This window comes from Falco punctatus, assembly GCF_963210335.1.
Source record: "Falco punctatus genome assembly, chromosome: 13".
Classification (NCBI taxonomy): domain Eukaryota; kingdom Metazoa; phylum Chordata; class Aves; order Falconiformes; family Falconidae; genus Falco; species Falco punctatus.
In genome coordinates, this window is record NC_137593.1 from 26,376,949 (window position 1) to 26,392,119 (window position 15,171).

The 15,171-nt window shown below is 45.7% G+C and overlaps 1 protein-coding gene across 6 annotated transcripts in view; it reads right to left on the reverse strand.

Moving 5' to 3' along the window:
* Positions 1–15,171, reverse strand: part of MYO7B (myosin VIIB) — a 58,679-nt gene that overhangs the window by 34,843 nt on the left and 8,665 nt on the right. For 3 of the 6 annotated variants that reach the window (XM_080409694.1, XM_080409695.1, XM_080409693.1), the window contains 14 exons: positions 13,987–14,100; positions 13,217–13,369; positions 11,857–12,041; positions 10,897–11,018; positions 10,083–10,225; positions 9,878–9,991; positions 7,875–8,028; positions 6,839–6,915; positions 6,404–6,523; positions 6,036–6,178; positions 4,520–4,730; positions 2,484–2,619; positions 2,096–2,256; positions 994–1,044 (listed from right to left, as the gene is read on the reverse strand). In XM_080409694.1, coding sequence (XP_080265820.1) covers positions 994–1,044; positions 2,096–2,256; positions 2,484–2,619; positions 4,520–4,730; positions 6,036–6,178; positions 6,404–6,523; positions 6,839–6,915; positions 7,875–8,028; positions 9,878–9,991; positions 10,083–10,225; positions 10,897–11,018; positions 11,857–12,041; positions 13,217–13,369; positions 13,987–14,100 — 1,884 coding nt within the window. Of the gene's footprint in view, positions 1–993; positions 1,045–2,095; positions 2,257–2,483; positions 2,620–4,519; positions 4,731–6,035; positions 6,179–6,403; positions 6,524–6,838; positions 6,916–7,874; positions 8,029–9,877; positions 9,992–10,082; positions 10,226–10,896; positions 11,019–11,856; positions 12,042–13,216; positions 14,245–15,171 lie in introns of those variants that run through there. The other 3 variants (XM_080409696.1, XM_080409692.1, XM_080409697.1) reach the window with 2 other exon arrangements.

Consider the following 15,171-nt stretch of genomic DNA (forward strand, 5'->3'; position numbering starts at 1 on the left):
GACCACAGTGCTGATTCCAAGTAACAGAAGGATTCTGCTGGCCTTTAACATACAGGCATGGAGCCACTGCAGGATGATACAGCTTGTGTGTTCGGTGTGGGGGGTTGTGGGATTTTGGGTTTTTTTTTCCCAAGTAAATAATTGATGTCCAGTGGCTCCCCTCACTTCCATGGTCTGTTAGGGTACCTCATTCTGCCGGTTCTTACGTTTAAAGTGCCCTTTTTAACACTCAAGTGGCCAACCTCTGATTTAGCGGCAGGGCAATGCTGCCCTCCGGCGACCGAACATTCATCCTTTGGGAAACCCTTCCTGGGAATGTCTCTTGGCGGCTCCGATGTACTTTAGGGCTAGCAAGCATTTTTTTTTTTTTTAAGTAAATATGACAACAGCATATACATGTTTAAACTGTATAAGAGTTAAAAGCAATTTGCACTCCCAGATCTCCGAGCCTTCCTGCTGTATCAGTACATCAGTGGGATGGCCACACAGGTCTGAAGCCCATGCCCTCATCTCACACATATAACGTTGGTAAAGCTGAATTTGTTGTTGAGATGGTGGTGACTTTTCTGCCCTGGTGTGTCAGGAGGGCAACTCTGAGACCTCAGGACAGCAAAGGGTTTTTTTCTGGCACTTCATTCACTGTTCTTTTCTGTAGCCTGCTGCTTAGGCTTCCAAACGGTGGCCTAACCTATTTGAAATTAATTGAGGTATTTCAGCTAACTGCTGCACATTTTGAAATGGGCAGTAGCCCACCAGCCCACATTTAGCAGCTCCTTTCCTGACATGCTTCTGTGCTTCCTAAATGTAAGGAAAGGTGTTTTTTTTTCAATAACACAACCTTATTTATAGAGACAAATAACATTAGAGCATTAGAGCAATGTAGATAGACCTGATATTTAATCTGGAAGTATTCATAGCATTTAAGAGATGCTAAGCCAGTTCTCTGTTGCTGCTTGTACCACTTCTGACATTCTTCTCCTCCAGGATGTTTACCTGTCCATGGCCAGATGTTCTGGACAGCAGAAAGCCACAATGGGATAAAGACTGAGGAAGAAAGGACAGGATCAGAAAACAGTGCCAGGAGAACAGACAGATAACAGGTAAGATAGCAGGCTGACTGTTTGTTATGTACCCTGATAGGAAAACTCAAGGGTGCAAACATTAAAAGCAAAGGTGCCTTCACATGATGACATTGCATAGTTAAATGCTCAGAAATCAAGGCATGTGAAAGTTGCAGCAAGGCAGAGAACTTGAACTCTGCCTCAAGCCTCAAGCTGTTTCCAGTCCACCGCACTTTACAACCTCATTTTCACTAGGCACAGGACAAGGCTCCCTGCACTGCTAGGCACAGATGATTCTGTGATAATTAGCCACCATGAACTCTGCCACAAAGCCTCTGGGCCAGGAGGGAGAACTAAAGTTGCAGCAGTACCTAGGGCAGTGAGACCTGTGTCTACAAGTGTCACTAGGAGCAGGAAGCAGAGTATCTCTGTGACAGCACAGCTATTTGCTCCTTGGTGCTAGCCTGTCAGCCCTGTGCAAGAACAAAACGGCCAGGACCCAGCTGCCAGTTGCCCAGTCAGAGCCCTTGGTGTTACGGTCTGAGCAGACTGGCTACATGTGCAGTGTGGCAGCAGTTCAGCTGCCAGCTTCTGGACAGGTACTGGCTTTGCAGAGGGGTCTCTGGTGAGTGCCTTGTTCCATTCCAACAAACCTTTCAAACTGCAGTTCCCTCCTACTACGTTACACCCATCCTGGCAATGTGGATGCAGTATGGGTGCCCAGGCAGACACAGAACAAACCCATCCAGCTGATGACAACTTCTGGGGAGGCAGCACTACGCATGCTTCTGTCACAGCCTGCAAGCATGGCTATGCAGACGTCCAGGGACGCAGCCCTGGGAGACAGGACTTGTTTACAGCATGAACACTAGACCCTGACTTTTCCTGCAGACTCCTTTGCAGAAATGGGTAGAATGAAGGGCATAGGGATTTGCTGGCTAAAGAGTGCAAAAGAAAGAGGTCAAGAACAGCCAGGGCCTTATGGAAGGGAGGAGAAATTAGTTGTTCCTGCAACTTAGCTCCAGTAAGCCAACCTTGCAGGTCTGGTCAGCTCCAAGATGCCGGATGGTCCCACGTCCCAGATTAGGTGGGGTGATTTCCACCTGGAAAATCTCTCTCAGGAATTTGTTTTTGGAGGAATGAACCACTTGCATTACATTAGCACTCAGAGTGTCCCGATTTTTCTCCAGGAAATCTATAGGATGGAAAAAAAATCAGCTTGTCATGTCTGCAGCCTGCTGGCTTTAGCACCACTCTGTCTAGCTAAAATCCAGTTCGTTTACAGTAACTTGCAGATTAGTTTAGAGTAATCCTCCTGACCTCCTGATCTGACTTCAGCTCAACAATACCTTGGAGTGTCACACATCCAGGGCAGGTCATGCCTTTCTTTTCACCCTCCGCATCCAGCAGAGATAGGCTCACCTTTTGATTCATAAAAGACAACCCCAGCAAAGTGGTTGATGCCGAACTTGGTGTCATGGACACTCTTAGGTGGGATGTAAACTTTACTTTTGCCGTGGAGGGAATTGATTTTGATGAGCATGGTGGCATCTGTGCCCTAGAAACAAATACAGGCAAAAAGAACAGGTAAGCAGATTCCCCCCAGCATGGGCCTATGCTCAGCAAACAAATAGAAGTGGTGATCAGTGATAACAAAAGCTCAAATTCTGTCCGTTATTTGTGTTGTCGATCTGGAGAAAGGTAGTGCCAGAAGTGTCTTCCCTTTTACACGGATCTTTCTCTCAAGCATCAGGACAGAAAACACCACCAGAGTGTAAGGCCTGGTATTTTAGGGCTGTATCCAAGCCCCCATAACATTACTAACATCACCAGGTGTGCTGAGAATTTCCCATATATTTGGACCTCACAAGCAGAGCCCTGCACCAGCCTTCCCATGCCACCCTACCCAGTCACGCTCTAAGGGGTGCATGCTCCTTCTCCCACACTTCTTTCACTCTCCGGCTGATGCAAGACTCAGAGATCCCTGGAACAAGGCTGGCCTGAGCAGACACCAGTCAGCTTGCTCAGATAGTGACTTCCACAGGCAAGGCACTCAGCAGAGTGCTTCTTTCCAGGGGGTGCCATCACAATCTCATCCCCCTGTGGTGCATGTGAGGCTAGTGCTGCTGGCTGGCCCATGGTAGGGGCAGTGAGTGCTGTGCTATCTGGGAAGTCATGTGCTCATGACGTGATCATAGAAAAGATGCTTTCTTGTCCTGACTGCAGGAAATCTCTCTAAGGGAAGAAAGGGGAAAGCTGTCTGCCTGTACATGATCCTCTCAAATTGTTACCTGAGAACTACAAATGAGCTGAGGCAGGGGCTTGCTTTTCTGGACAAGCCCACATTGGCACCTGGTTGCTGGACCAGCAGTCCTGCTTAGCCTCACCATGCTTTGGAAACTATGAAAATGCTCTGCAGGAATGTCTGAGATCACATGCTGCTTTCATCTTTGCTGTGCCCCACGGGCAGGGCCTGGCACTGAGCCCTGCTGACCCTCACCCAGTGGCCTCAGCCCCTCGGCCCAGCCTGCCCAGCCCCCCTGCAGAGCCCCCTGCCCCCCAGCAGCTCAGCTCCCCCCAGCTGGGTGCCCCCTGCCCTGACTGAGGGGGCACTCGCTCCCCTCGCCCAGCCCGGCGGTGCAGACACGCAGCAGGACGGGCCCCGGCGCTGAGCCCTGGGGAACCCCCCGTGTGCCCGGCGCCAGCAGGATGTGACTCCATTCCCCACCGCTCCCTGGCCCGGCTGCCCCCCAGCTCCTGACCCCGCGCAGAGCCCCCCCGGCCCGGCCGGGAGCAGCCGGTGGCTGCAGGAGATGCTGTGGGGATGGTGCCAAAGGCTTTGCTCCAGCCCGGGCAGCCACCACCCGCAGCCTGTCCCTCACCCGTCAGGGGGGTCACCTTGTCCCACAAGGAGATCAGGGCAGCCAGGCAGGACCTGCCTGCCAGAACCCCGCGCTGGACGGGCCTGACCCCCCTGCCTGTCCTGCATGTGCTGGGTGATGGCGCTCAGCACCGTCTGCTCCGGCACCTTCCCCGGCACCCAGGGCAGGCTGGTAGGCCCGTAGTTCCCCTACAGTTCCTCACAATGGTGACATTACTCAACTAGGTCTGTCATCCAGGAGAGAAAGAGCAAGCTGCAGCCCAGACCAATAGCAGAACAATACTCAATATGTGAATTCAGGTTTCCTAAGAAGCCCTTGTAAGACGATGCGGACTCCTTCCTTCTCTGTCTGGAACAGCTGTAAGAGTTTCAACAGCAGGGTACCAGGAAGACCACATTCCAGCAGAGAGAAAGGCATTTGTATAGTGAGCTAATTTAAAAGAATCTATAAGGAGAAGACATTGCCTCTCATAATGTATATCCGAAAGCCACTTTTGCACTTTTCTGTGTGTAAAGCCAAGCGTTACCTGTGAGCTGTGTGCAAAGCCAGGCATTACAAGTGAAACCAGAAATTTACCTTTGGGAACTTGCTCTCTTCATCAATGAGAGAGATGATATTCATGGGCTTGAGTGCAATCACTTCCAGAGCCTGGCGGTTATCAGTGAAGTCGATGTTATTCCAGACAATGTGCTCCGCAAGGTATTCCTCCTGCTCCAGCTTGAAGACATGGTGCACGAAGAACTGCTGAAGGTGCTCATTGGCAATGTTAATGCAGAGCTGCTCAAAGCTGGTGGGGGACAAGATGGGAACCATGGTCATCCTTGGCTAGTGCTGCACTGCTTTACGGTATTTCTTTGTTCTCTGTATTAAATACATATCTAGATAGACTCCTGCTATATCACACAGCATTAATAATCACCACCACTGCCTGTTGCCAATCTTAGCAATATAAAAGATGCATCTTCTGCTCCAATACAGATAAGCAGAAATGAGCCAAGTGGTGATTGAGTTTTGCTGAGTAAGAAAGGAAAGATGTTGTATGCATTTCAAGAAACTGTAGAGATTAAGGGGAACATATACCTGTGAAAGTAGCTTGACTCTATGAGTGTGTGACGTGCTTTTACTTGCACTGGCACTATGACTTCTTTTGTTAGTTACTCCTTAATGTTGCACCTGACTGTCATTACCTGGTAATTGCTGTGGCACGCTGTGTGTGCCTGTAGAGAGTCACCACAGTGAGGCCCCATATGAATTGCAGACTTAGGGAACAGCATAAAATAATAGGAGAGCACTCAAAAGATAGGAGATGGGCTAAACAGATCGTAGACTATGTTCCAAAAGTCAGGGAGGAATATTATCTTGTAGAAAGCAAGCAACATGCATCAGTTGAAATGGATTGGAAAAGACTGCAGAATATGTGCTGATGGTTTGTGGAGTACTGATGATATGTTATCATACAACTGAGAGAATTGCTGCCCCCATAGAGAAGGGTAGACAGAAATGGTGTTTTGGGACTGAAACCACCAGTAGAAGAGGCAGCAGTGAGACAACGGTATACTGACCAGGTATTTTGCCAACCTGTCCTTAAGAGCAGAGATAAGAAGCAGCTCAAAAAAGGGATGGGATAACACCGAGCAAGATGGAAGCATGAGCTGAAATGGGAAACACAACATGGCCTCCTTTGTACTATATGCAAAATGTATCCCAAGAGACATGGTAAAAATGCTATGGAACAAGAAAGTTTGGTACAGAGACATGGGACATACTATATCTTCACGTACTGGCTGCCTGCTCATAGCAGCTTCATGGCCATCTCCTCTGAGAAAATTCCTGAAGTTTTGGAATAGACATGCGCAATGGCTGCACCAAATTGCAGGTTAGGGAATGAAGCAGAAACATGACCATGTCTGAAGAAAAATGGAATCTGTGCGTGATTATTGCTGGGAAAATTCAGTGACGGAAATTTCACTGCTTTTCTGAGAATCAGAACGATAATGAAAGAAAGAATATGTGTCTGTTCGGTTTTTTATTCTTTCCCTTTACATCAGCTGCTTTTCAGATTCCCAGTGGAAATTAATCTAGAGCCTCCTACCTGTTGTTGCTGAAGTTTTCAAACCCAAAAATGTCCAACAGCCCAATGGATTGACGTCTGGTTTTAGGCTTTTGAGAAGTTGGGTTGAAAATGGCTGAATTGATCTTGTTCACTATCCACAGGAAAATCCGTCCATATATACCCTGAGAAAAAATTAAAGAGGAATTAGAGCCCATCGTTATGGTCTTTGGACATAGCTTACTGCTTGCTACCATGCTGCTACAATGCTGTCAAACTATGCCTGAAAACTACAAGGGACTGGAGCTCTCTGGGTGGTTGTTTGCCCATGTAAGGCTCCTTAACCAGGAAGACAGACAGCTCCAAAAGCGTCCCCAATCTTAAAGCAGAGAAAATGTAAGCACCGGTACCTTCACAAAGGCATCCCTCCCATCTGCGGCTTGAGCTATGTTCAGAGGCCTGGACACACTTTCTCCTCGGACAATGATGGAGAGGTTTGTGAGGCTGTTCTGGAGTTCACTGGAGTCCACCTGGAAGAACAGTCATGGCAACGTGGTCATTCCAGGTGGCTAAAGGAGATCCAGCAAAGTCTGTCTCAGGAAGAGGGCCGTGACAAACTGCCTGTCCAGCAGCAATCACTGGCAGCCTGCTGTCTCAGTTAAAGATCTCCCAGCTCAGAGAGACATCTGCAACAGCATCACTTGAATGTCAACAGGAAGACGAGGACGTGTCCATTGTTATAGGCACACCCACTCAAAACCACTCCGCAGACACACGCTTTGTCAGTGTGGTCAGGGAACAAGACTGAGGAAAAGTACTAGTAGGAGAAGATGAGAGCCCATTACCTCGAGCAATTTGGTTGCAATTGAAAAGTGTGGTGAGTCCATCACATCAGAGCAGTCCAAGTTGTCGTACACAGCCGCTACAATGAGGAAACAGTCAATCTCAGGGTGAATCATTTCTGCTATGGCAGGGAGCTGTGCTGTTATTGCAGCCATATTTATGTAACCCTGTAGCTCTGGGAATGTGGCAAAGCAGTACTTTTTCTTTTGAGACTCCCAGGTTTGATGATTTTACTAAGGAGAGTCCTGATTTCACCTCGGAACCCTGGGCTGTATTGGGCTATCACAACTCCAGAACATCAGGCTAAAAATAGTAGCAAAGCTGACAAGGTTATTCATTTTAAAAGTAGCTATTTGGGATGTGGGGAAGTGGTATCTGACTTCAGAAAATGGGTTTCTAAATATGTTTTTTACCATTTATCTGGCTTGTGGGAAGTTTAGACACAAAGGGAAATGAAGGAAACCCCTCATTTTAGCAGCCAGCATTACTCCAAAGAATCCAGCCAGCATCACTGTACTGGGCCCTCTGTATCACCAAGTGAGGAGTCCTTCTGCAAAATGTGAGAGCTTCTGGCATCCCTCTGGTGGGCATCTCACCCTGTGTGCCCAGCCATACCAGCAGTGCACTTAACGCAGGTGAGTGTTCACCAGGCCTAGCCAGGAGGATGGCTGCTGTCATCTCCACAGCAAACATTGCTCAGCTGCTCCTGTGTCCCCTGGCTTGCGTAGCACTACAATCAGCAAATGTAACATGGCATTATATTATCTGTTGTTTCAGTTTGGGTGATAAGGGCCCATTTATTGCCATGAAAACCTGATGGCATGACAAAATAGTAATAAGATGATGTTTTCCAAAACACAAGACAGTGGTTTTCACAAATCAGAAGTTCATGGTGCTTATCTGCCTGCACTTCCAACCCTGTTCAGCTGTTTTTACAGGGCAGAGCAGTACAACCTCATCTGTATAGGTGGAAGCAGGTGGCACCTTTAGGCCTTTACGAGTCTGAGGAAAAGCCAACACAGACAATGCTGAGTTTACCTTCAAACTCTACATTCCCTAAGTGTAGGATCGCAGCCAGCAGCTTGCTGATGTCCCAGTGCTCAGAATCTGAGAACATGAGGATCTTCATAGCTGAGCGGATGTGGGCATAATCCTTTGCATCATTCCGTCCATCGCAGGAGATGCAGTTGCCCTGCAAGACACCATACCCTCTCAGGTAAGGAGAACCCTTTTGGTCCCCACACGATGAAAAGACCTGCAGCTGACAAACCCTTGTGCACAATGTGGATACCTGGTGAGCCACTTGCTGTAAGATGCAAGGTAAAAGCATATTTAGACATTCTAGATGCTCTTCCCATGGCTGTTTCTTTCCCCTACTCTCAAGAAAAACCCATTAGTAGAGCACTAAATAATGTACTTCTCCAGGGCTAGACTGAGTGCTGGGGAAGCCAGAGGGAAAAGCTGAAGGGAAGGCTGCTCTGCAGCACAGAAGACAGAAAACTTTGACAAGGTTACCTATAATTACAAGGCCAGGTCTGCTGCTTTCGTTTCCTCTCTCTGCTTGTCAATGAACAATTGGACAATGACACTGGCACAGGCTGCCCAGAGCAGCCATGGGTGCCCCATCCCTGGCAGTGCCCAAGGCCAGGCTGGACGGGGCTGGGAGCAACCTGGGCTGGTGGAAGGTGTCCCTGCCCGTGGCAGGGGGGGTGGGATTAGATGATCTTTAAGGTCCCTTCCAATCCAAACCATTCAGTGATTCTATTAATTAAGAGCCCTAATCCCAAATCAAAGCAAGTAGGATTGGATCAGTACCAGAAGGCAACTCTCAGAATAAGAATATTAGGTTCTAGTGGAAGGCAGATGGAAGCATCTGAGGCAGCATTAGAGGAACGTTCAATATAGACTGCACAGCAGATCCTAGGATGCTTCCTGGTAGAAACTATTTTCAGCCCTAATGGAGATGGGAAAATGCCTTTTTTATTCCTGCTATTTCCAACAATACAGTGTGATGATTACAAAAGTGAAGTATTCCTAGACATTTCCATTTACAGCATGTAAACATGCCAGCTTGTGCCAACAGCTGACCTGAACTGAACCATGGATATGTTCTCCTTTAATCTAATTCTGTCTCTGTATTATACTGCCCTACTGCTGACCCAGGGAACTTCAGACATTTTATGGAATGGCCAATGTGTGAATTTTACTCTTGCTGCAAGAGCACTACTATTCTGAAAACATTACATTTGAAAAAATCTCCAGCATCCTTAATATTTTTTGCTTTTGAAACTCCAGAAACAGCTTTATAGGCTTGATTTATTTTCCTCTGAAACTAGATGCTCAGCTCCCATTAACTTCAGCAGAGGCCCCATTTTTTCCACAGCTACAGAACAGCCCAAATCAAACCAGCTGACATATTTAATATGAGATATCTCCACAGGCTAAAGAACAGGATTTTCACAAAAGTTTTCATGCCCTAAATCAACCAACTAGCTATTTTCAAAAATCTCACCTGTGAAGATCCCACTCCTGCCACTACAGCAACATAAACCCAGACATGGACATTAACATCAGCTGTTGGAGGTTAGATTGAATGCCAGCTTCCTGCATTATGTATATAAGACTTATTAGATACAAGGACTAGGATTCTTGGCACTATTTCTGCTTATTCATTTTCCCCTACAGTATACATACCTGATTAGTATTCTCCCTGGCATGAGATCCCTTGCATTCATCTGAAATATGAGTGCCTGCGAAAGTGAGGGATATTTCCCACCTGCTTTAAGATGTCCTTTACATTTCTGAAGTCTGACTTTGATAGAAAGCTTTGAACTGCCACAAGCTGCCTCCCACTGGCGGACATGGCAGTAAGTCTCTGAAACTGAAGCTCACAGCACTTTTGGTGTTACTGCTTCTGGTACTCTAAGGAAAGGACAGTTCATATTTGGGAACTACCCATCTGCAGCTCCTGTTGATTGTAATTGCTCACTGGGAGAAGCAAGTGGCAGAGGAATAATGGAGAAGAAAGCAGAGACTATTACCATAGTAAGGTAGGTGTACTCTGAAGCAGTGCCCAGATTCAGCATCTTTTTCTGCTCTGTATTCATCCCCATTAGCATGCAGTAGAAGATGTGATAGTTCCTCTCCTCTGGAGCCTAGAAGAAAGAAATAGGCCAATGGACAGCCTTGTCAGCATAAGCTTGTAACACAGGAGCAGGCAGAACGTGCATCTGCCAGTGCCCTCACCTGCCGGCAAACCCGGGACTTCTCCAGAAGAAATTGTTCTATCCGGGCTCCTTCTATCACGCCGTTCTGGTTGAAGTGAATATCAATGTATTTCCCAAAGCGGCTTGAATTGTCATTTCGAATTGTCTTGGCATTTCCAAAAGCTGATGAGCAAGGGACAGAGATAATATCTAGATTATTGCAGTTAATGAACATCAAGTCTATTTTTTATGCCCTTCTTTTTTGCTGCCAGTATTTTATGTGTGCCAAATTACATTGCTGACAAGCACTGAAGAGTATCTGCTCTCAGGCTGCCTCCTAAAGAGAGAGGCAGGCACACTGTGCATCCACATAACTGGGTCCTAAAAGATACATTCAAATGATCCAAATGTGGCCTATATCTGGCCAGCTAAGAGAGCTGGGCAAGTCTGAAAACCTCCAGAAGGATTTACTGGGAACACATTTGATCCCTCTACAAAGACAGATGGGTGTCTCAGGGAGCTCCCCTATAGATACGTCCATGCTTGGCCAGTCACTTTGTCACTATCTATTGCAAATGCAAAACCAGGGGTGTTTACTTTGGGTTCTGCATTCCCAAGGACTCCTGTGCTCCCAGAAGTTCCAGGTCACATACAATGATGGCAGGCCCTCCTACAGCATGGGAGCTGCTGTGGGCTTCATGGCAGAGAACTTCTACCCTGCATCACCAGTGTTTCAGGGGTTTTAGCAGTTATGCAGATACAATGGTTCAAAGATCTGTTTCTGAATTTTTTATCCTGATACAAAAATCTTGAGATAAGGGTGGTAAATCAAGCCTGTTGGTTAAGTAACACACCTTCCAGAATGGGGTTGGCCTCTAGGATTTGCTGCTCTATCCAGGAATGCTGGCCACTGACAGCTGCCAAGAATTGTAGTATTAGCTTTGTGCTTTCAGTCTTCCCAGCTCCAGATTCTCCACTGCAGTAAGAAACAAGATCATTACAGGTTTCCTTTCTTCTTTTTTTGGCTAGGGTGGCAAAATGGCAGACCAAGTTAAAAAAAAATAAATCCCACTTATATTTACCCTGTGAATGGCAGATCAGACTGTTTTTCATGCACGGCTGGAGAATTTTAGTCTTTCATCATCTTATCTAATAAAATTTAAGCTCTTTTTTAGACTTAAATTGAGGACTAAATTCTCCCACTGATTAAAAACAAGCCAATCCATGGAAGACATTCTGTACCAGTGCAAATTAAATGACCGCTTGCTTTTCTTCTTTAATGCATTACCCATTTTCAGTGCTAGTCTTAGCACATCACCTGAGTTGCCTCAACTATAATCAGATGTTATTGCAGTGAGACTATTTGGTTCTTCACAGTGATGATTAACAGAGAATGGATACATATTTTGTGTTTCTAGGATGAAGAAAGCTTGCCTCCAGCTTTAGCAGAGGTTGTTTCTCTCCAGGAAATCTCTATTCTCAGAAAATATATGTAATATAAGTATCATGTCCCCAAGATAAAAGATAGCCTTACATCACACAGGCTCATATTTTGTGTTTCTGTGACCATGTGCAGAATATATCATAACATTCAAAGATTCTGGGGGAGAACACTTGCCTTCAGAAAACCCTTGTTCATGTTCTGCCTTTTGCAGACATAACTGAAAAAGAAGTAGCAGGGGAGAAAATACTTCCCTCCTGTTTACTCTAGTCTTATCTGTGCCCTTCCATCTGGAAGGTCTCCTGTGTCCACAAAGGTGCCTCAAATACATGCAGACTTGGTTTCTGCTACTGGTCTCTCTAAGTCCAGTCACCTGATCACACAGCACTGGTCTCTCTTATTCCTCTTCATATTGAAATAACAGTTGTCTGCAATGGCGAAGACATGAGGTGGTAGCTCTCCAATCCTCCTGTTACAGTACAGTCTGATCTGATCGACTGTGTAAAGGGGAAGCAGCTGGTATGGATTCACTGCTACCAAGATTGATCCTGTGTAAGTCTGAAAAACAATTACGAGTGTTACCTCTGGCAGCAAACCTGCAAACAAGAATACAACCAAAGCCACTTGCAGTATAAATCTAAGAAGAAGCAGGAAGGAAGCCTGGGAGATCCATAGCAGCACTTAGGTGAGACTGACAGCATGGTTACACACTATAACCTGCTATTAAATATCCCAGGATATGGAGGTTTTTGCAAAAGGAAGAATGCTAGCTGTAATCTCCTTGCCAAATCACAGCTCAGTTCACTGGCTTAAGCCGCAACACCAAAAAGTCCAATTTTACCTGGCATTTTTTTGTGTTATCATAAGCTGTTTTGTAGTGTTTTGTTAAGCTGCTTTCGTGTTCTAGTGCAGATGTAGCAGAACTTTGCTAATGGGCAAAGTTATGGTTGTGTTATTCATGCAGTCATTTAGTAACATTTGTAAACAACGGCACCATTGAAATGGCAGAGGCTGTTGAAGGCTGTGGAAATGCAATAATATTGTTCAAGAACTTCTACATAAGACAACTGCTAGAGTCTAGTATAACAGGTCTATACACACATCTTGGTAGTTATAACTATAAAACTAGTCCTTGTTTACACTAAACATCAGCACATCTGTGATGTAAGAGGCATCTCCTCTCCTACAGTTTAGGTAACATAGGAGGCAAAGCATGGAAAAAACAATATTATTATCATATTACAAACTGGGAAGTAAGGAATTGCTCAGTCACAGATAAAACCTGTAACAGACAAGAAATGAAACCAGGTATCCTAAATATCCATATTTTACAAAATGAAGTAAACATTGACTTGAACTGGATCTAAATCATGTCACTGTGTGCTAGACTGATCCTGTGTCGCAGCTGCAGGTAATAGCAGCACTAAGCTGTAACATGGGCTGGATTTAGCTGTCGGTGGCTGGTGGAAGTGGTCCCTCTAGGAGTAAGTAAGCAAGGTCACTACTTATGCACAGCTCTGTGGTTTTAGAGACTATTAGCTGTCTTCTTCACAGCCAAAGTACTCAAATGAAAAAGAGAAAACCGCTATGTTGTGTCTCCTTGGCAGCCTCACTCAGTAAGGGAAGCAGAGGGGCCCCCATGTATGAAAGGCTTGCAGGCTGCTCAGGTCATTGTGAAATGTGTAGCAGAGGTCGTTCCCGAAATTGCTATGCCTGCTGCCCTTGGCACTCACATAGATTTTGTGCTCCTGGTGGCGGATGAGGAGGTTGTGCACCATGCCTGCTTCATGGAGATCGCCAAGGCGGATCATGTCTTCCACCCCCTGGACAGAGGAGGGGTGCATCAGTCGCACCAAGTGCATGTTCCGAGCTGTGATCCAATGTTCCTGAAAAAGACAAGGCATCAGCTTTAACGTGTTGTGCTGTTGCTCAGAGGCAAACAAAGGAGAACCATGTTAGACCACAGTGAGTTTCAGTATAATCCATGCTCAAAAAAGCATATTCTAACAAACAGTTGACTGAACTACAGAAATTACTGGATTGCTGCTCCCCAGGACCAGTTGATTTAAAACACTGGATGAAGCGGTTCAGGTGGGTTCTGGACATCACCAAATTTAGCGCTGTTCAGAGCGCAGCTCTATCGGGTCACCACAGCCACTACATTGTATGAGGTAGGGATGAAACCCCATCGACTTTAGTGGGATCTTGATTTCACCTAAAGCTCCATCAGATTTAGAGATTGGAGCCTGTCTTTTTCCTTTTCTTAACTACATAGATATAACCTCTAGCTCAGGAAGCTCTAAGTCTTCATAGTGCTGGGACCTGGAAATATTAGGGTATCACCCTATACTAGCCTTACTTTTATATTCTTTCTTTCAGTATATCTTACCAGACAAAGTCAGACCATTTGCTTAGATGGTCTGGCCCAATAAGGCCATTCTTATGTAATTTGTACTTTTAAATTTTATGTTCATCTTTTATAGAAAGTTATAGCATAGCCCACCTTGCCTTCGTCATCCTCCAGCAAGATCCGTCCTGAGTCAGAGTCCTTCACAACTGCCCCGATAGGGACATTAAATTCACTGTTTGGTTGAGTGTCCAGCCACACATGATCACCCTGAGGAGAAGAAAAGCTGTTGTCAAGTACTGTGATATACTTGACATCATGTAGCTTACAGGCATACATTTCTTGGTCTTAATTTTTTAGTGATTTGATCTCTTTAGCAGTGTTTAGTTGGCGAAGTTCTTACTGCTCGCAGGCAGTACATATTAGTATATAGCTCTGAGTTCTACTCCCAGCTCCACAGTTGTCTTGGAACATGACTTTGGACAAGCCATCAAACCCAGTTGTCTCACAGGAGGAAATGAGGCAACACCTTTTACAAGGACAGCAAATACTCAGCTCCACTACCTTCCTGAGACTGGCAAGGGGTACAGTGAATGCTGGTAAAGTGCCTTGGCAGCCTCACGCTAGCTACGGTATTCTCTCAGAAGAGATGCTTGGAAACATAGACATTACCAGGAAAAAGAAAAAGAAACAAACAGATATACAGACTAGATGCCTGGAAATGTAGAGGGTTCTGTTGCAAGCGTTCATCGATATCTATTCTTTCTGCTATAGCTGAAATAACTTAGAAATGTAAGTGCGTCCACGATCTCTCTTTGGAAAAAAAAAAAGAAGCACTCTTTATTCATCTCTTCACATTTGTAGAGGCATGACAACATCCTGCCTCTCAGCAGGGCAAGCAACCAAGAGCTGCTCTGCTGTCATCAGAGGAAGGTGCGAGCTACAGCTGCCCTTTCCTAGAAATAAGCAGCATCTTGGTGTCGCCTGCACTACTGTCCTGGTTATAGTTCCCTGCTCCAAGCCCCCGGGAATACCTTCTCTTGGTCCAGACACGAATATGAATTCAAACAGAAAGCTTTGCTGTATCGGCTGGAAGGAAAACTGAACAAAGCTGTAGGTCAGATCTTCAGTGGGTACAAACTGGTTTATAGCTGAGGGGTTTGCATACAACTTCTGTTACAGACTGTAGCATTTGCTGTCAAAGTTTCAAGGTTTTTCCTTGAAGATTATGTCTTTTTCCTCTCAAAATACTTTGCAGGTTTACATTTTAGCATACATAAAAGCAAAGAACTGTAGTGTAAAGCATCTATAAACACTGCACAAGTTATGGATGATGTTACA